At 31.3% G+C, this 20,831-nt stretch overlaps 3 protein-coding genes across 3 annotated transcripts in view; 2 read left to right on the top strand and 1 right to left on the bottom strand.

Annotated features, from left to right (window-relative positions):
• Positions 1-20,831, top strand: part of LOC123692240 (NAD(P)H-hydrate epimerase) — a 494,715-nt gene that overhangs the window by 343,969 nt on the left and 129,915 nt on the right. The gene's annotated exons all lie outside the window — the stretch shown is intronic.
• Positions 1-20,831, bottom strand: part of LOC123692236 — a 218,378-nt gene that overhangs the window by 109,739 nt on the left and 87,808 nt on the right. Inside the window, exon 4 of the mRNA XM_045636958.1 lies at positions 12,585-12,720. Within this exon, the coding sequence (XP_045492914.1) occupies positions 12,585-12,720 (136 nt within the window). The remainder of the gene's footprint in view (positions 1-12,584; positions 12,721-20,831) is intronic.
• On the top strand, positions 19,444-20,146 carry LOC123692242. The gene has a single exon (XM_045636962.1). It carries the CDS (start codon positions 19,476-19,478, stop codon positions 20,118-20,120), a length of 645 nt encoding a protein of 214 aa, XP_045492918.1. The 5' UTR covers positions 19,444-19,475; the 3' UTR covers positions 20,121-20,146.

Here is a 20,831-nt window from a genome sequence, read left to right as displayed (position 1 = left end):
TCATATCTACAATATTGGATAAGATCATGGACCAAATTATAATAAGAACTAAATATCTTCAATCTGAATATTAATATCTTTATAAAACGAACTTCGAGCTAACAAGCGACACAGACATTACACATGCATATCAAAACATACCTCACTTTCGTAAACATACAAAAAAAAAACAGACCAAACAGTTTACCATCCATATCCACTCGAGCACTCTAAATCGATATAATTAAAGCGACTCGATCAAATATTGGTAACCACAATCGAATGCTGTACAATAATCGATATTATAGATATCACATTACGTCGCTCAACCTGTTCATTATCACTAAAACAATATTTGGGGCTAAAATTGTAAGCGCTCGCATTTCAAACATAATTAGGCTTTTCAGCAGTGCAACTGATTGCTTCTATCACACTACAAAACGGTTCTAGTGCAAGAGTTAGAGACTAGTTTAACGTTATTTTTTGGAAATCGATTAACTATTATTTATGTATTGGTATTTCTATATCTAAGGTATACTTTTCAGTCAATTTATCATCATAATCCTGCGTTACGACTAAATTATGCTTAAGATTTTTATGTATTAGCAATTGATGAAATAAACTCTTCCGTCTTACAAATAATAGTAAGTAGTAGGTATCGATTGAGGCGGTCTGTGTCAAATTGTAATATTACGAATACGAATTAATTAATGATAAACCTTTAATACAGTTTTGTTGATTTATTTATATACTATAAATCAATCCCAAATGCAAATAATAATAAATATTTTTCATCAAAGCACAAATTTTACGTACACTATAATTTAACCGATATAATGACTTACAGTCGAAAATCACGAAAAGAGATACTCAATTTTAAAGCTTACCTTAAAATATAAAAAAAAAATGTTATCTAAAGCGGTTTATGAAAAAATACTGAAGGCTCAATCTATTCTTTTAAATAAAAACATAGGTCTTTATAAGCAGCTCTTTGTATAGCCATTATAAAGCGGTTAAGAGGTTTTGTGATATCGTGCTGTCAAGTACCAATTAATAATAATATGTGGAACATTATTCCATTGACTAAGTCGCATTATAAAATCAAGAACTATAAGAGGTGTTTTATGAAACCTCTTGGCTTGAAACAGGCAATTAATAAAATTAATATTCGTTGGATAGTCTCTTAACAATCGGTTTAATTGTTTGTTTTTTTTTCATATTTATATTAATAAATAATTAAATAGCAATATAACATTATATTTTATATGGACAGCCACATTCAATTGGCCTAAATGGTGAAGAATGATTTTGCTCTACATAACAAAAAATGAGAAGAACACACTCAGCTTATGTTAAACAGTGATATAAACAAAGTCTCATTATTACTAATAATGATTACAAGAGCATGAAGCTTAATAACCTTTTTAAAATTGATAAGTATAAATTACCATGCAAACATTTCTTCCTACATCTTTCCCGATCAAAAAAGTATTCCAAACTATCATTGTTTACTCAGCTCGAAGGCAGATTGCAGTACGTAGCAGGTGGACACAATCTCGTTTGTCCGTTGCCCACCGAACACTAATTGGACCATTTACCCTGTTAATCTAAGTCGCCAATTTAATTTGTTGCGAGCGTATCCCAGTTTCCGAATCGAAATTGCATGTCCGGGAAAGAATGTCTACTTTTACCGTTTGGTCGGATTGTTTCGCCGCTTTGTGTCGGCTTTTATGTCGATAATTAGAAATTTTCATAAATATGTGAGAGAATAAGAACGTTGATTCTTCCGCAATTATGGTATTTTGGGCTTTTTATATAAAATCGTATCGCAGTTTTTTTTATATAATTATGACTCTCAAATCAAAGTGAATTTATATGAGACTGATATTGTCCGTCGTACAGATAAATAAAATCTTAAACTAATTCTAAATGTACCTCAAAATATCTTCGGTGTTACAGAAACTTTCTCTATAACTTTCACTAATGAAGGACATTTTTAGCATCTATACCAAGTCAATAGACTATAGGTAACCTATCTATTTAATTGATCATTATATTTTACAAACATTAAGAACAGAATAGAATACTAATATATACCAAAACCACAATAATAATTCATATTGTTGTTTATAATACTTGGACCTAAGTAAAACTGATGAATGGCAAGGGTGTCCTATATTGAGCTTTGATCCTAGGTCCAGCGCTAATCTCCAAACAAACTTGACATATTATTGTACTAACACTATGTCATAATATGTTAAGCCGTTAATATATTTCATATTTTTATTTACTCCCACATATTACAAGTAATGTTGAAAATACTATTTGGAAGAAAATTCAGAAAATAATAACATCATCATTAAGGTTTAGCATAATGATAATATGCGTAGAAATAGATTTCATCTCTATAATTTTCGGGTACTTTGGTACTGTTTGAATTTACAATTCTATGAATTAGTATAGGTGAAGGTATAAATGTAGGTATACATTTATTAATAAACTAATATTTTTACTATGTTAAATGTAATAATTTACTTCATGTTATATCCTATATTCTCAAACATCATCCTTATTTTTCTTAACCATGAAAATAATATCCAAAATGGCTAACATTAAAAATAACTTTAAAAATTGTCAGCGATATTGCATAGTCCGGCCACTGTAAACATGGTAGATACTAATAAAGAAAAATCCTCGAAGATCCCCGCAAACATCTATTTAATTAAATTTACTTGCTAGAAAAAGTAAAATTGATAGTGTAATTTCAAGCTACGGACGCTCGGAACTTTTAGTTCAGGCAAACATGGCTATCATTTGTTTATTCCAGAATAGACGGAACTTTCCACTTAGAAAATCTAAATTGAGTGTATAAAAACACAAGATGTATGTGAGAGATAAGGGGATACAGACTCAATAGGTTGTAAGGACTCCTTTGTGTAACACACGTCTGCATGAATTGATCTATTGTTGGTAAACTTTAGGTAGTATTATCTCATTCTTTTTTCTTATATACATTTTATAAATCTGTGTATTAATAGATTAAAATTTTATGAGCTTGATGCTTGATGATTTTATGAGCGAGATGCTCTTTGATTGTTTTTGAAGTATTTTACATAAATAACATATAATAGTCGGTTTAATAGATGTTCTGTGTCATTAGATTATGAATAGCGGAAAAATAAGAGCAAATTATTCACTTTTTGTCCACGGCTGCTGGCATTTTGTGAAGTTTTTGCCGCTACATTTATACTATACCTAATTACCTAACATGTGTTCAATATCTTTTACTTTTTCTTTCATTTAATTTCGTAAGTATTAAGACAATAGTCCAGATCCATTCATTTTTTTATGAAAAAAGTATGATATAACAGTAATTAGTTAACTGAAAATTTCGTATACTTACTAACAAATAAAAATCAAAATCAAACATTTGATTTATAGCATATCATTTAGGTTTATACCATACGTACCATCATTTAAAAATTTCTCATCTATTCAAACATTTATGGCATAAATCATGGCGGAACGGGATATACAGTTTATACACTCGAAATATAATCTACATAAAGTCATCTACAATACTTCAAAAATCTACATAGCATTTTTCACTAGTAAGTAGTAGAGTAATCACATAAAAAAATTAAAAGGTTTTTATGAGAGAATCGTCACTTCTTTAAGCATCAAGCAGACATGTTTAACTTTATCCCATGTTACAATGCAATAACAAAATTATATAATGTCGTTTACATAATATTTCCTGCAACAATGTTCACTAAATAATTTCATAATTAAATTTACTGTAACGGTAGTTTCACACAGAATCTTAAGGCGAACTTTAGCCGAGAAATGTTAATAGCATCTGACTGTAAGTATAAAACTTAATCAGAACTTAATAACGAGTAACTAAGAAAATGGTATTCCTTATTGTTTATAACAGGTTTTAACCTTTTACAAATGGAATATAATTTATAAGGATTATATAAGAAAGATTGAATCTTATGATAGTGAAATATCTCCCTTTGATTTGCGAAGAACTAATCTCTATCAAAATATTGTAGGTATCTCATAGTATATCATTTTACTGAATATTTTTACTTAATATTTTAATATATAAATAAGATTAAATTATTGGAATATAAACAAAAAATGAAAATGATGAAAATTCTCAGTATTTTTTATAATTAACATAAATATTTTTATTAAAAAATAAAAACAAATCAAAATGTGTGCCAATTTCGAAAATGAAAAGTTCTTTACGCGAAAAAGCGAGTTTATGTTTCAGATATTAAATTTTTACTCTACGGATTGCTTGCGCACAGCGCTGGCCAATTTAGCTTTAAAGTCGATTTTAGTTTGAAACCGTTCGTGGTCGGACCGTTCTCGGTGTAATTAACAAGTTTCATAACATATTCCGATTGTAAATTACTTTTCACAAAAATATATGGCAAATATTTTGAGGAAAAATGCACTTATTGCACGATTTAATGCAGCTCGTGGATATTTCGATTCGTACACGCGATATCTCTTAATCGCTTGACGTCGAAAAATATTAACTGGAGCGTTTAGGATGAATATTTTCGAGATAATATATTGACGTTAGCTCGAACGTGTGCTAAAAATATATTTCCTAGATTTTCATTAAAATTGAAATTTCTAGTGAAATATATCAACGTGGATTTGAGAGTTAATTCATTTAGCTCTTTATTTTTAAATATTGTACGAATATGATGTTTTAATTATGTTCCTATTGTGATACATTAGCAGATATTTTATAATATTCAAATTAATATGTTATTACGCATTTCTTGTTTAAACAATTGGTTGGTCTAACATTAGGTATTCGATAAACTGTAACAAAATCTTTATGTATTTAACTATACATTATTATTTAATATCATCTTTGGAAAAAAGCAAAGAAAGAAGGCCCAATTATTTAATTACAGTATTTACCGCTGATTTTAAAACCCAAAATGAGTAAAAAATCTGAAATACTTGAATTACTTCAACCCTTTGAAGATAAATTAGCAACAATAAATTTTGATAAAACAATTCGCTAAATAATTAACACATTCTAGTACAATTTATCATTGCGAGCGGACTGCGTCGACTTCGACCAGATTCAGACAATTTTAAACCTTATGGAAAATGGTTTGGTTAAGACGAAATAGAACATGTAATCTGTATTATCTCTACGTATAAGTTTGATTTACGTACTATATAGATAAAATTCATGTGAACAACTAGTTCCAATTTTTATATAAATAGTAAAAAAAAATGCTGTACCTACTTCAACGCAAATTAATTTACTAACGTTTTACGGTTTCATAGGTACATATTTGAAATTGTTGATACTATGTAAAATATTTTGGGAAACAGCTTCTGGTATTTTTTGGAAAAATTCATAGCGTTTAATTATATAAAAAATACTATTTTTTACCTTTAGATGTAAGTAATTTCGATGGCATTTATTGTATATACAGTTTTCTACCTAACTTTAATATTATGTTGAGACGATAAATGCCTCTACGTATACCACCTATAGTTTTTCCTGCACAAATATATCACATATATTTTCTCTATTTCTCTATCCCTTTGATTATGTAAGATTAACATCCCCTAGCCCCTAGCTAGGCCATACGACGTCAACATTACTTCTGACTGATCAATCAGCCTCCAGGCAGAACCAGTAATCTTCTATAAATAAGATAAAGAGAGAATAATATGTACCTACTATATCAATGATGAATAAAAGTTTAACAAATATTATTGTATGGAAAGATTGAAATTCATTGAGATATTAGTTTAAATCACTACTCCTCTAATTAGGATATAAATTATAACAAAACAAAATCTCATCCAATTCCGCCCAACCCGTTGGTCTCCATTTTACACACTACGGATAAATAATTTAAAGTTACAATTAAATTCTGTCCATTCATCTTAATCATGAGATAGAAAGCAATTACTCTGTAACAGTTGCTATGGCGAGATAAATTAGAAGATTTCAAGATTTACACCTGAATTTAAACCGAGCTGAATCCGATTTTGTGTTAATTTAATTAGGTTTCTAGTCTTTTATCGTGGAATTACAAATTAATTTGTTAATTGGTCACACGTATATCGTTTGAATCAAATTTGAGAACAAATTTTGCAATTAATTTGATGTTATTAATCTATTGATAAGTGTGTAAGGTTATTGTTATTCTTTCATTAATATGAATGGAAAAGGTAAAATAGATTTAGAAATTGAAGATTTTAACGGATTTTAAACGCAATTTATTAATTACCTATATTAATTTCCCGACGTTTCGCACACTTCGCAGCGAGCGTTGTCTCGGGAAGACATAATAATAATTATTATGTATGTGTTTTATTAATTCATTGCTAAACGAAATCACATCTTCATCGTCACATTCCGCACGCAAAATGAACCCCAGACTTAGTTTTTCTTCACAGATAAACAAAGAATAGAGCAGGCGACTCGGTGATCGCTACCGCCCATGAGAATTCTCTACATAAGGAAAACTGCAAATGTACTGCCGACCTTTAAGAAAAGTATTTCGACCTTATAATATATTAACCTTATAATAATGATCATTGAACAGTAAAGCTCTTTTCTTGAAGATGCACTCATCGCCGTATCGTAATAAATTGAAAATATCTATGATTCACAATTTATGGTGACTAAACATGCCCAGAACAATCTGGGAAAACCGCCGAGAGAAACATAGATACGATACATACACAATAAATAATACATAACAAGCTAAGATGATAAAAAAGGAGGGGTACAGTATATAATATAGGTATGGGATTCAAGGACCTTTGCAAATATTATAAAAGACATCTATTATTCAATTAGCAACAAGTCAAACCTAATTAGCATGAACCCAATGCAATAAAATATAAATATTATTCGCACTATTGCGCCCTCTAATGGGCGTCACAATTATTTCAATTTCACACAACACGTCACAAAGCCTAGGGCACAGGTTATCTAATTCAGCGGAGTGAGAGGGCCGCTGGAAGTGGGCTGTTACGTCACGTTACCATAGTATAAAGAGAGAAGTAGGCCAACTCCCGGCGTTTAGAAGCGCATGGTACCCAAACTCGCGAGGTGCAGGGTTGTCAATTGTCACATTGATATTTTTAATAGTTGTATAAACAAACACCGACCGCTCACAACAATGATGCGACCTTCACAAGACCGGTCCATGAGTAGTAACCGAGCGGCGTTGTGTGCGTGCGTCAAGCTTGTGTACGTACATAAACGGGGGGCTCGGGCGTGGCCAAGCGCTCCGCATACATGCAAACGTACCTACATACAGATGTACCTTTGTTCGAAGATAACTTACTTTTCTCTTTATACTATGGCGTTACGTTACCGCCGGAAGTGCTGCGGGCGCCACCTGCCTCAAACTTGAGGTAATTTGCCACTTTATTGTACGAAGATTTGTTGAACGCTAGACATTTTATACTTGGAATGTGTTTACGCTTTTAATTACTTTGCACGTTGTAAATTGCTTTAAAATTTGCGAGGAATTGAGTAATTATGTGAGTGAATGTTTTGCACTTTTCAGGTGGTGAGTGTTAAGGTATTTGTGTTTAAACCACAGAATACTTAATAGTAGCACTACTATGTGTACTTATGTGTGTTAAAACTAATGTACACATAATTACTTATAGACTAATTCTGAAATTTTATTCTCTGCGACTCTTCTTCTATAGATTTACAATTAACTATCATACGTTTATATACATTCTATAAAAAGTATTATTTATCTAAAACACAATAACCTCTCCGGTTAAAACATTACAATTGATTTTTTGGAGAGACTATCATTCCTATCTGGGGGCACGGTAGTGCCCCCGCCAAGACGAGCCAAGCGATCAAGCGACGGGCACTACCTACCTTTTCTCGAAGCGCTTCGACGTTTTTTTGAACCCTCATAACTTGGGTTTGGATTATGCTAGATCAACAAAATTTTCGGGATATATTGTCAATAGCGGACTTATTGAATATATTAAGTTTTAATGACATTAGCTTTTATACTTCAGATTTTATTTATATCTAAAAAACGCTAATTTCGTCACTGACTCACTGATGATCATCAAAATTCTTATGGTATTTCCTAATGTCCTAGAAAGCTGAAATTTTGTATGTAAGCTAGTATTAGCACACAAACAACAAAAAAATTATAAAACTTGTAACTTTCATCCCCCATCCCCTTAAACTAGGGGATGGGAGTTTGTATAAGACCTGTAATTTTAAATTAAATTTTGATGACGCTAGAGGTCTAATGTAATAATCTAAAACTTGGTTCCCCTAGATATATATAGATATATATATGTTTGTTAAAAAAAAATTAGAAGTTTAATCGACATATAAAATTTTGTTACAAACAACTTACAAAAAGAAATGAAATCCCACCAAAAACATTTTCATGTAAAATGTTGCCAAGACGAGCCCATATGACTCGCACTGTCAAAAAGTTATCAGATCTCATGTAGAGCCAAGCTTCTAACACTACACGCCCTAACTCTACAAGGCCTAACTTCACAAACTCTACACCTTAGTCAAAATATGTGGCTTGGCCGTTCGTTACTACAAGAACTATTGTATAACACAAAAGTTATGAACAGTGAATTAATTTTTCACCTTACGCCGATGTGAATGTAGCGAAATGGCCAAGCCACATATTTTGACTAAGGTGTAGAGTTTGTGAAGTTAGGCCTTGTAGAGTTAGGGCGTGTAGTGTTAGAAGCTTGGCTCTACATGAGATCTGATAACTTTTTGACAGTGCGAGTCATATGGGCTCGTCTTGGCAACATTTTACATGAAAATGTTTTTGGTGGGATCATTCTTACATGTTCAATTTTTCATTTTTGTGATAAAGGTAGATAGATACATTTAACATTTTTCCTCCGAATTAAGGAACAAAACACACAATAATATTAAATGTAAATAAACTGTTTTATTTACACGCCTACATAATCCCACGATAGAGTAATATCCTTTTATTAAGATGTACAATAACATTTTCGATAATAAAACCCATCCCACACTGAAATCTGAATATTTAGTACACACTCATTGCCAATAAAAGATTTTCGTTATAGCATCGTATGTTTCATCATCATCAGCCCATATACGTTCCCACTGCTGGGACACGGGCCTCCTATGAGGGTACAGGCCATAATCCACCACGCTGGCCAAGTGCGTGTTGGCGGATGACACACTTTTAATTCTTCGACATGTCGGTTTCCTCACGATGTTTTCCTTCACCGTTCGAGCAGTTTGATGTTACAACATGCGCAGATAAATTGAAAATCAATTTCCTGTGCGCTCGCCTGGTCTCGAACCCCGGACTTATCGATTCGTAGTCCGAGGTCTCACCATTGAGCCACCACTGCTCTATATCTCTATATCTGCTTATTAGCATCGCATGTTTATAAACTTCGAAATAGTTGATTACTGGCTGCAACTGAACTAAAAATTCTATTTCAACAAGTATGCATAGGTGCAAAGCAAAGTGTAGCATAAAATTGCTAAAAGTTTTCTTAAAAATTTTATGCTTTTATGGCAGCTGATATCGATAAAATCGTGGAATAAACTCGGATTCGAATGGAATTTATCATTCGAAACGTTGAATCGATTACCCAATACCCGGTCACGCTTTAGAGACTAATGAATAGTCGATTTTGATTGTCCATCGTGAATTTGAAACGATTTGATCGCTTGCGCTGGATGATATAAATTTAAAAATAAATCTACAACCATTCCTCTTTTTTGTACACAATGGAGGGCTGTTAAATATTTTACTTTTAAAGGAAATTATATTTTACTTTACTGCCATCGAAGTCGAATCGAATCGTGCTGTGTATAGCAACAAAATCTAGGGATATTTTGTATTGCATCAAATACTTAAAAATTCTTGATGTTTTTAAGACAAGCATACTCTATTTTTTGATCATTAATGAATGATATTTCAAATATCCATTTCTATAATGTACTGTAAGCACCAATTTTTCTGTGCTGTTTTATAAGTAGGTACTTTCATTGCATAGTACTACTTATCCGACGATTATATTTAAAGCTCATAAGCTTACAGAGAGAATGACTTGATAGTTATACATTTATTATAGCTTAACACAGATTAATAATGTCTCTTAGGGGACATCAACCCAGGATGGTTGTACAAAGTGTGAGCCACTTAAACACACTCCAACTAACTCCTTTTAAACCTGCGGTCATAACAAACCGCAAGCCATAAATGTTTATATCTTGCGGTTTGACGCCAATTTAAATCGATGCTGGTTTATTTACAAATTCTAAATTTTAGAACGCAATCAATCATGAAAATTTAAGAGAAGATAACTAAACAAATACACCGACTTCTTTCTTACTTCTGTTATTATAATTGTGATGATAGGCGGTCATTACTATCACTTAGAATAAGATCGATAAATTTTCATAAAACGTTTACCCACTGGCAATATATTAATTGGTTTTATTCAACATTCTTTGTTACGTGTTTTATTTATTGCATTATTTATTTTAATTTATATAAATAGATATTTTAATACAACATATTGGCAATAATATAATTTATATATTTCAACATTCTTTGTTACGTGTTTTCATTATTCGACTATTTATTTTAATTTAAAATGTTTGAAACCGTTATATAATCGAGTTATAGTCCGGAACAACTTCACGCGTACAAGATGCTGTCTCGCAAACTTCGACGGCGGTATTGATTGGGTATTTACTTCACTTGCAATTTAGTAAAGTATAGATATATTTAAAACTGTTTCGTTATGAGTTCCTTATCTCATAAATATATGATTTTTTAAATAATATTGTATACCTAGTAGTAATAACAGTAAGCATAATATTATTGTAAAAAAAATCGTAATAATCTTTGATTTGACCCAATTTAACTTTATATTTCTTTATGTAAGATCACTGGCTGTTTACTTACAAACGATTCAAAACCTTATTCTAATTTTTATTCCATCTATTTATGAGTTCACTCAAAACATACATTTCTATGGTTTTCACTGATTACGTAATATTTGAAAACAACTTGAACAATTGTTTTCATTTTTTGTGACTTTGAGGATATTTCTGATTAATATTTACTGAAACACATAGGATAATATTATCCCATCTCAAACTAAGCGGAGCAGAATTGGGGCGGGGTATAAGGACATTCGTACATTGACCCCGTTTATTTCACTCTGAATGTTAATGAATATTTGGATTTAAGTGTTCTTTACAACAATTTGTAATAAACATGGGAGATTATAGGATTAACTTATTTTACTTCGCGTCGCTCGCTGTGTTGTTAAAAATTACTCCCCATCTATTTTTTATTTTTCTCAGCGTGTAAAAAATACGAGATCACAACAAGGATATTGTTCGCTGTTATAAAATATAAATCGGATAGCGACAATTTTAAAGAAATGCGAAGTGAAGTCAAACTAAGTATGAAAAGACGGTACAAGCCAGACGCAGTGGGGTTTGTAGCGGTGTGTGATTAAATACAACCGGCCAAGAGCGAGTCGGACACTCGCACCAAGAGCTGATAGCAAACTTACTTTTAATGACGTTGTAACTTTATATTTGTGTTCTGTTACGTCGACCCGGAATAGCGGAAGACGCGGGTTCGAATCCGGTCTCATGATCGATTTTTTCTATTCTTAAAAAAATAAATATTTATCAAGAATTTGAATGCTATATAAAACTAAATATAAAATTCAACAGTGACCCTTGCTTACCTCAAAGCTTCCAACCACTAGTAAATAAGACCGTCTCAATTGTAGCCATTTCTCGAGGATAGCCTTTTTGTTTATTTTAAGCTTATTCCAGTAGTGTATTGCTCCATTCTAGATCCATTATTTACGAATTTACTTTAAAATTCAAAGCTTTATGCGGTCTAGTTTTATGTTTTATATGTTATTATGAGATGTAAAGTTTAAAAGGGAACATCTTTATTTTTCATATAACAGCTGTCGTTTTATTATATTAAAGAAGGGTTTAGTGCAAATTCGAACAGAAATAGTGTTATACATAATACACGCGAAAAAATGCTTTTAAAGTGTTAATAGCATTCAAAAACTTAAGCTATTGAACGTACACGGTACAATAGAGTAATCCGTGTTTTCATAGTCAAATCATAAAATATAGCATAATTAATACACTTAGCTTCATTCTATCACATTGTCAGTATCAAAACAATGACACAGACCAGGCAAGAAGGATACTAATTAATTATTTCCTAGAGCAGAAACATTGTATAAAACAACGTTCAATTTATATTATATGTAATATACATAATATCATTCCATAGTTCATATAATTAATACCGTTTATCCCACTTATACAGCTTATACCACTTATACCGCGTATACCACTTATACCGCATATACCACTTATACCGCGTGGTATACGCGGTATAAGATTACCGCTTATACAACTTATCCGCTTATACCACTTATACCGCGTATATTACTTATACCGCGTATACCACTTATACCACCTTTACCGCTTATACCGCGTATACCGCGTATACCGCTTATACTTATAAGCTACTACTTACCAACAACATGTATATACGCTGACCGCACTTGCGTATGGAAGGAGGGCGCGTCAGCAGATACCTCGCAGCGGTACCTCCCCGCGAGTGCGCGGCTAGCCTCCCGTAGCACCACTTGTTGTGAGGTCGATCTTGATACCTGTGGTAATTGAGGTAGTCGTGTAAATATAGGTTAAAAAAACAAGCTTAAGATAAATTCCTGGAATTATTTGTAGAGGCACCGATTCTCGAATTAAATCTATCCGTTAAAAGTTCAAAAATTAATCTAAAGTAGTCGATTATAATATACAAACATACAGGTGAAGCTATTAAACTTGTTAAAAGCTAGAGTCAAAATGTACTGGAAACTATAATTTCGAACGATTTAGATAATGTTCTATTATACTTTAAAAATAAATTAATGGATACTAGTATTACATACTTAATTTTCTACTAAAACTTTTTTACGCTGTTTTTAAACTATTTATCATTATTTGACAAGTAATTAAGTAAGTATCCACTGACTACGGACTATCTCATCTATACTAATATTATAAAGTTTGTTGTTTGTTTTATTATGTTTGTTTGTTTGTTTGAACACGCTAATCTCAGGAACTACTTGATCTGATTTTAAAAATTATTTCGGGGTTAGATAGCCCATTTATCGAGGAGGGTTATAGACTATAATATAAATATTATATAACGTTAAGACCAACAGGAGCGGAGCAATGCGGGTGAAACCGCGCGGGCTAGTAATTTATAAAATATGTGCATTGTGCATAATTATATCTGTAGTATGACAATAGCTAGACGGTGTTATTTCAAAATCAAATTCTGCTCAGATTGTAGACGATGGACTTATTTTCCAAACAACGTCACATAGCCTGTCGTGGCCCCATCACACCGGAAGCTAGGTTTTGTCATGATATGATATCATTACGTTTTCCTATGTCAAACGATACGCTTGGCTGAGGGCCGAAGGTACGGTATGGGAATGCATAATAGTTCCGACCTTTTTCTATTTTCCTTGGTAACCTGTTATATTTTTGGTATAGGGGTTTTACTTGATACTAATAGTTGAATATTCATAGATTACGGGGTTGAGATATAGTATAAGCGGCATGGCAGTTTCATTTGTTTCGTGTTAAACTATATTTTATTAATTTTTTTTAAGTGAAACTTGAGTTGCGTTAAGAGTAAAATTTCAAGGTCGCGTCGATGTCGAGGTCGGTGACGATTTCAGTATCTTTGAATCTTGACAAAAAAGTTACACTTCTGACAAAAAAAGCGTGTGTGCCAAGCGCAACGTGCGTCTAGTGTCATAAGTTTTAGTGGACGGCTACATGATCCGTAAAATATCTATTGATTATAATTAATAAAGATAATCTTAACTTTTCACAACACAGGGCAAATTATCTTTAAAGTCAGCAAAACATTTAGCACAACAGGAAGGGTAACAAAAGATAAACAAATATTATTAGTCTTTCTATTCCGTTTATTAATTAATACCGAACATTTGAATAAATAAAATTATGTTGTAACTTCACAAAATTATGTTTTCAATTTCCACAATCAATCAAAATTTTAAATAAACGAGCTTTAGTATACGCTTTATAGTATTCTGTTCTCTCAAATTAAAATTTTTGGTTAAATTTACGATTTATAAAAATGAAACAAGCACTTAATTAATTATGGTTTATAAAGTTTTACTTGATTCCCACAACAGCTGACAGAATAGATATTATTTTTACGATTCAATTTCAGGGTTGAATAGATTTTCATTTTTTATATTTTTTACAAGATTTCATTTTTCTTGAACTTTTATTTACCAGTATCTATCTATTATATATCCATACAAAATTCGATTTTGTTATCACTTGAGTAAATTCTAGTCTGACTTAGATTTACAACGGTATCCAGTAGGCTCTACCTTCCATAGGTACTAATTTTTGGCGATAGACGGACTTTTTATTCTTGAAAATGAATCGGGGTTGTCCACAAAAGTTTCCCAAACTCGCATATGATGTTGCGAACATCATCTAGATCAATACATAAACAATCATGAAACAAAAAACTATAAACTTTCATAATGTGTCCCATAATTACTCAAAGAGTTCGCTTAAAACGAGTGTGCAGCAAAACAGTTTAGTTTCGAAGCAAGCGTACTGTAATTAAAGCAACTTTTTTCTTCATTCTATGTCCAGTAATATCCTTTGTCCCACTTCTCTGTATTGATCCAACATTGGAAAATAAGATTGCTCACCCCTACTCTGTGATTACGCACTGTGCATTTATAATATCGAATATATATTTATTTTATTTCCTTAAAGAAAATTCTTTGAAATCATCATTAGTTTCCGTTTTGAAAAAGTTGTGATTAAAGCTCTATCTCAAAGTCATGAATATTAAAATATAGAAATTAAACACATTAAAGCGCGATACACACGGTGAAGATACTATAATATACAAATGACCCACAAAATTTCGGGTCATTTGTAACAGGATGGCGGTTCTACAGTCTTAGTACGCAATGATAAAAAGAAAAGTGATGGTCAGAACGCTGATACCGGATACCTTAAGATACTATAACGTTTTATATTAGAGTATCTTAAGATAAAATATTATAGTATCTTCACCGTGTGTGACGCGCTTTAATCATGATTAATCTAGCGGCCTTCATTTGATAATCTACACTAATATTATAAAGAGGAAAACTTTGTTTGTTTGTTTGTTTGTATATTTTAAAATTATCTAACGATTTAACTCTCATTATAGATATAAACGTTGGCGAACTATTAAGGGATAAAAAAAATCTAGAATAACCAATATTTAAATTGATTTACATTTACACATAAATTAAGTTCTGCTGCGTTCAGGTGAAAATGTACTTGTGCATACCTAATATACGTATAAATATTACATCCATAAATTTGAAAATTAGCTCAAACGATCGTCTAGATTGTTCTACAACTGTCATTTAAAGTCAACCGTCCTACCGCAGACATCTTATATTACTCCTATATAGTTATTGTTCTCGACAATTCACGCCTGGTCAAAGGAAATTCCAGTAGCCTGAATCGCACTAAAATCATACCACAAAAATCCACTCTTCAAATTCCAAGTGAAGTCAAGAAAAAAAAAATCTTGCATTTTAAAAATAAGGAAGAACGCAAGTATTTCAAAGTTGATAAAAGAAAATACAATAAATAAAATAGTGTTCATAGGTATGATTTCATCGCTTCGATATCGACGGCACAGTCAACTAACGAACTTGTTTACTCTGACCAAGCTTGGGTCATTTTAATTTTTCACAACACTCCTCTTATTATCGTCTGACTGAAACAGCTCTTTATGTTTTTAACCCCTTTGATGCTAGCTTTTTAACAATTATGAAAAGCATTGAATGTGAAATGAATAAACACATTAAAAGCAAATTTGTTTTAAGTTAAAAGCTATTTAATTAACTAGCAGTTGCCTGCGGCTTTACGGATTATGATGGAATATTTAGTTTCCTATTTCCTAAATTATCTTCATTGTTTTATTGTTTGATTATTGTTTCAGTTATTCAAGAATTCAAACTTTACGTTACTTTGGAACTTACGGATAAAATTAAAGTAATATTTACGAAAACGAGAAATAAAATTATATTTTAAAAACAATTTACCACGAACTTCGGAAATTCACACAATTTGAACAATTTGAACAACGTACAATCATGGATTACAATTCATTGTCAATATAGTTTAATAAAAATAACTGCGTTAAAAACAACCGACTTCAAAAACGGAAAAGTAAGAAATAAAAAAGATTTGATATTATTAATTACTACATATTATTTTTATGTGCTATTTACTAAAAAGGTTTGATGTCGGTGCATGGGCTTAATACTAAGTGCTTAGTGTTTGGCACCGACTTCAAACCTATTTAATAAATAGCACATAAAAATAATATGTAGTAATTAATAATATCAAATCTTTTTTATTTCTTACTTTTCCGTTTTTGAAGTCGGTTGTTTTTAACGCAGTTATTTTTATTTAATACTTTTTAGTGTATTTTTCAACACGAATCAAACGAGCCCAAACTCGATAAAGTTGAGTCAATATATTACTGAGTTCCTATGGCCACCTTCCGATTCCATCATCAGATCAGCTCCATGTCATGATAATGTTTCATCGCTATCCAATTTACATTCGTATACAAAATTTCAGCTCAATCGGTTACCGGGAAGTGAATCAAAGTTACTTGCTACATTGAAATTAAGTCATCGAGTACAGACAAAAATGCTCATAAAATAAAAACTACTAGGCCTAGCCGAATAAAATTTTTATGGGACCAATTCGACACCATCCCGCATCGAACAAAAAAAGAATCACGTAAATCGGTTCAGAAACCTCGGAGTAATCGGTGTACATACATAAAAAAAAAAAAAAAAAAAAAAAATATACCGGCCGAATTGATAACCTCCTCCTTTTTTTTGAAGTCGGTTAAAAAAAGGCGTACAATGTTTGAATAAAATCTGTCTATGTTACAAAGTGTATACAGTAGGTCAAAATCGAAAAACGTGTGAATAATATCAAAACTTATGTAAATGTAATGTGGTAGAGCTGTTCTATACGTTTACTCTGCTCATAGAAAGCTCTAATAATATTTTTATAATTTTTGGTGAACACATTTTTTTTTTAATCTGTCCAATAATAATAATAATTAGATATACTATAATATATTCATTGTAAACATTAAAAAAATATTTAATAATCAGTCTTCATTAAGATATTAAAATGAATTGTATAAAAATACAGCTTAGGTTTAAAGCTGCAGCTTATCTATCATAAAAACTACTATCTCTAGAGGGAATAAATATAATATTATATCAACATTCTCTATTCATTTGCGTCAGGAAAATGTTACTTGGAAAGACGAAAGTTTTTCTGATCCCCTTGAAGTTATAATTATGAGACTCAGAAATAAAAGCATAATTCTGTTTTAATGATCTTGTTTTCTTGCCCTGTTTGTCTATAAATGTTTTTGCTCTGTTTTCACGATAATCCGTTTAATTGCCGCTTATTTTTTATATGTTTTTAAAATTTCAATGTTGATCTTAATTTTAGATTATTATATTTCAATCTATTAAGATTGGAAAATCTATTCATTAGAAGCGATAAAATCTTTAGTTTTTATCATCTATTTTGGTTAGTACAAAATATTTTAATAGACCTATTTGAACCCTTTATATTAATATTTTAAGTAACTAAATAATTTTTTATATTCCTTAATTAGGATAAAATATACTTGAAGAGTTTGTCTAACCTAAATTTGGAATCAGTAAATAAACTTCTCTTTCGATTTCAATAAACTGTCTTGAATGAAATCAATAAATATAAACAATAAAATTCAAAGTTTTAGTCAAAGGTCTAATGTGATTATTAAAAATGAAAATCAGTTTTTAGTCTATTTTATCACGTTTCTGTTTTAATCTCCGAGGTTTTAATAGAGTACATAATATTGTATAGAATTTGGAGAAACTTATTTAATTGCTGTATATTCACAAATCTGAATGAAATGCCCATTTTAAATAAAGTAAATCAATGAGTACCATACAACGATTTCTTACTACTTCTCTCATAAATTCGCATTAAAGGTAAGTTAAGTGGATTTATGAATATAATATTATAATTAAAAGATGTCTATCTTCAAATAAAATGTGCCTCATGTTAATTCGAGAAATGGAGCGGGTCATAAATCGAATTTTCCTTAACTGTCCACAATAAAAGGTAAAAAGTGCGAAAACGACCTGATAATTTTGTTTTTACTATCGTGAAGTTCTTTTTTACGTCCATTAAAGAAGAAAGAGCGATTATTTGATTGTCATTAAAAGAAACAATTATTTTATACAAGCGAGGGATTTAGCCTGTGATGATGTCTGTTTTTGAATTGTTTTTTCTCAAAATAACAAAAAAAAATACTTCCCTTATAATAATAATAAATGTTAAAAAAACCCCGGAGATAAGATATCAATATTCATGTGAAACGTACTGCTTTTATTTCAAGGTGAGTATTGCTTCCCGTGGGAAGTAAGATTTTTAAAATAATGAAAAAATCTCTTATTTCTGTATTTATATTCTTATCGAAATTTTATTCATTCTAATGAAGGTAGAAAATTATTTTCCAAACGCCGTTAATTTCAATTCATACTTTTTCAACCCGGTTTAATTTGCATTAAACTGAGGTAACTATAATATACCAAGGAACAATTTCTGATAAATTTCGATGTAGAGTTTAGTGTTTTTTAAATACAAGGTAATTTTCATCGTCTTCAAATTTTAATGTCGTAAATTGAAAGCAACATAGAACATAACAGATTTAACCGCATCTTTTATCAATTTTGATTTTATTTATTTTTTCATATTATTCAAGTACATTTATGTTAGAATTAACTCTTTGTCACATTTTCCTTCTTGGAATTCAAAAGTTGTGGTTTATAGAGAATTTCTTGAACATTTTGAAATAATTACTATTTGTAATAGGGAATTTTAGTTAGACGCGTCGGCTGTCAGTACACACAGTCACAGCTTTATATTTCAACTAGAGGTCCGCCCCGGCTTCGCCCGTGGTACATATTTCGCAATAAAAGGTAGCCTATGTCCTTTCTCGGGTATCAAAATATCTCCATACCAAATTTCATGCAAATTGGTTCAGTAGTTTAGGCGTGATTGAGTAACAGACAGACAGACAGAGTTACTTTCGCATTTATAATATTAGTATGGATAATGAATTGTAATTACCTACTTCTATATTAAAGAATATTATTTAGGTAAACATTCCTGTGTATTATATTGATATTATAAATTATAAAGTTTGAATAAATTAAAAAAATAAGCTAATGGATTGCGCATAAGCAGAAATAAAACAGAGTACATGGAATGCATCTATAACCCTAACACTAGACATCGTAGCACTATAAGTCTTCAAGGAAAACCGCTTAACAAGGTATCACAATTTAAATATCTGGGGTCCATGATATCATCGGATGCCAATATTGATGCTGACGTTACACATCGAATCAATGTGGCTTGGCAGAAATGGAGGAGTCTGACGGGAGTATTATGTGATCCAAAGATGCCAATAAAGACCAAAGGAAAAGTCTACAAGACCGCAGTTAGACCAGCTCTAATGTATGGCTCCGAGTGCTGGGCAATCAAAAAAGCTCAAGAGCAAAGAGTTCATGTAAATGAAATGAAAATGCTTAGATGGGCGGCCGGCGTAACTAGACTTGATAAAGTGCGCAATGAGTACATCAGAGGAAGTTTCAAGGTCGCTCCCATCTCAGAGAAACTCACTGAACAGCGTCTAAGATGGTATGGACACGTAATGAGGCGTGAAGAAAACCACGTAGTAAGGAGGGCACTAAACTTGCCAAATAGAAGACGGGGTCTGGGACGTCCCCCCGCCACCTGGTGGTCTACCATATCAAAAGACATGGAGAGAGCCCAATTGAACAAACAGACAACCCAGGATAGACCATCCTGGCGCATGAGAACGAGGAGAGCCGACCCCAAATAAAGGGATAAGGCAAAGGAAGAAGAAGAAGAATAAATTAAAAAAATTACACGACTCATTTTTTAAAACGAAAACTTTAATCGTATTGAGCAATTTTTGTTCGAAGAAAATATTATGAATTCGTCGAAAGTAATTCACAAAATAATAAGTTTTCATTTCTATCAGCAGTTATGAACTGCGCACGTTTTTAGTAAAGTTAAAATTTTACTACAAAAATATGGATACAAATATCGTTCAGATTGAAAGCAAGATATTTTTCCGTTATTTTTTCGAACAGTTGAAAAACGATTTACAGTAACAATAATATCAATATTGTTCATACGTGCAAATTCAATTCGTATATTTCCTAGTTTTTTGGTTGTTCTACAACATACAGTACAAGGACGTATAAAATACGAGTACATTACCTAAGTACCTACATATTGGTACCAATAACTTCTTGTTATGCTAATGTAACAGCGTTATTTTTATGCTTAATACAATATTTTTTATATTTATTTTTGTACATACATAACATATTTTGCTTTTTAAATTCCTTAAAATATCATATCGTAGCTATTTTATTTGTTACATGTTTTCCTACTAAAAGTCCTTCCTAAATTATTTCTGCGCATTTATTAAAGCACTCTGTTACGTTTAAAACCCGTGATCATTTCAAAACGGGTTCCCTTCAAATTTAAACATATACAGAAAGGTTTGTAAGAACCTCGGTAC

This window comes from Colias croceus, chromosome 6, assembly GCF_905220415.1.
Source record: "Colias croceus chromosome 6, ilColCroc2.1".
Taxonomy (NCBI): Eukaryota; Metazoa; Arthropoda; class Insecta; order Lepidoptera; family Pieridae; genus Colias; species Colias croceus.
This window is presented reverse-complemented; position numbering and strand designations above follow the sequence as displayed.

Excerpts from the sequence above, each read along its gene's own strand:
- LOC123692242 (XM_045636962.1), top strand. The coding sequence starts at position 19,476 with ATGGAATGCATCTATAACCCTAACACTAGACATCGTAGCACTATAAGT.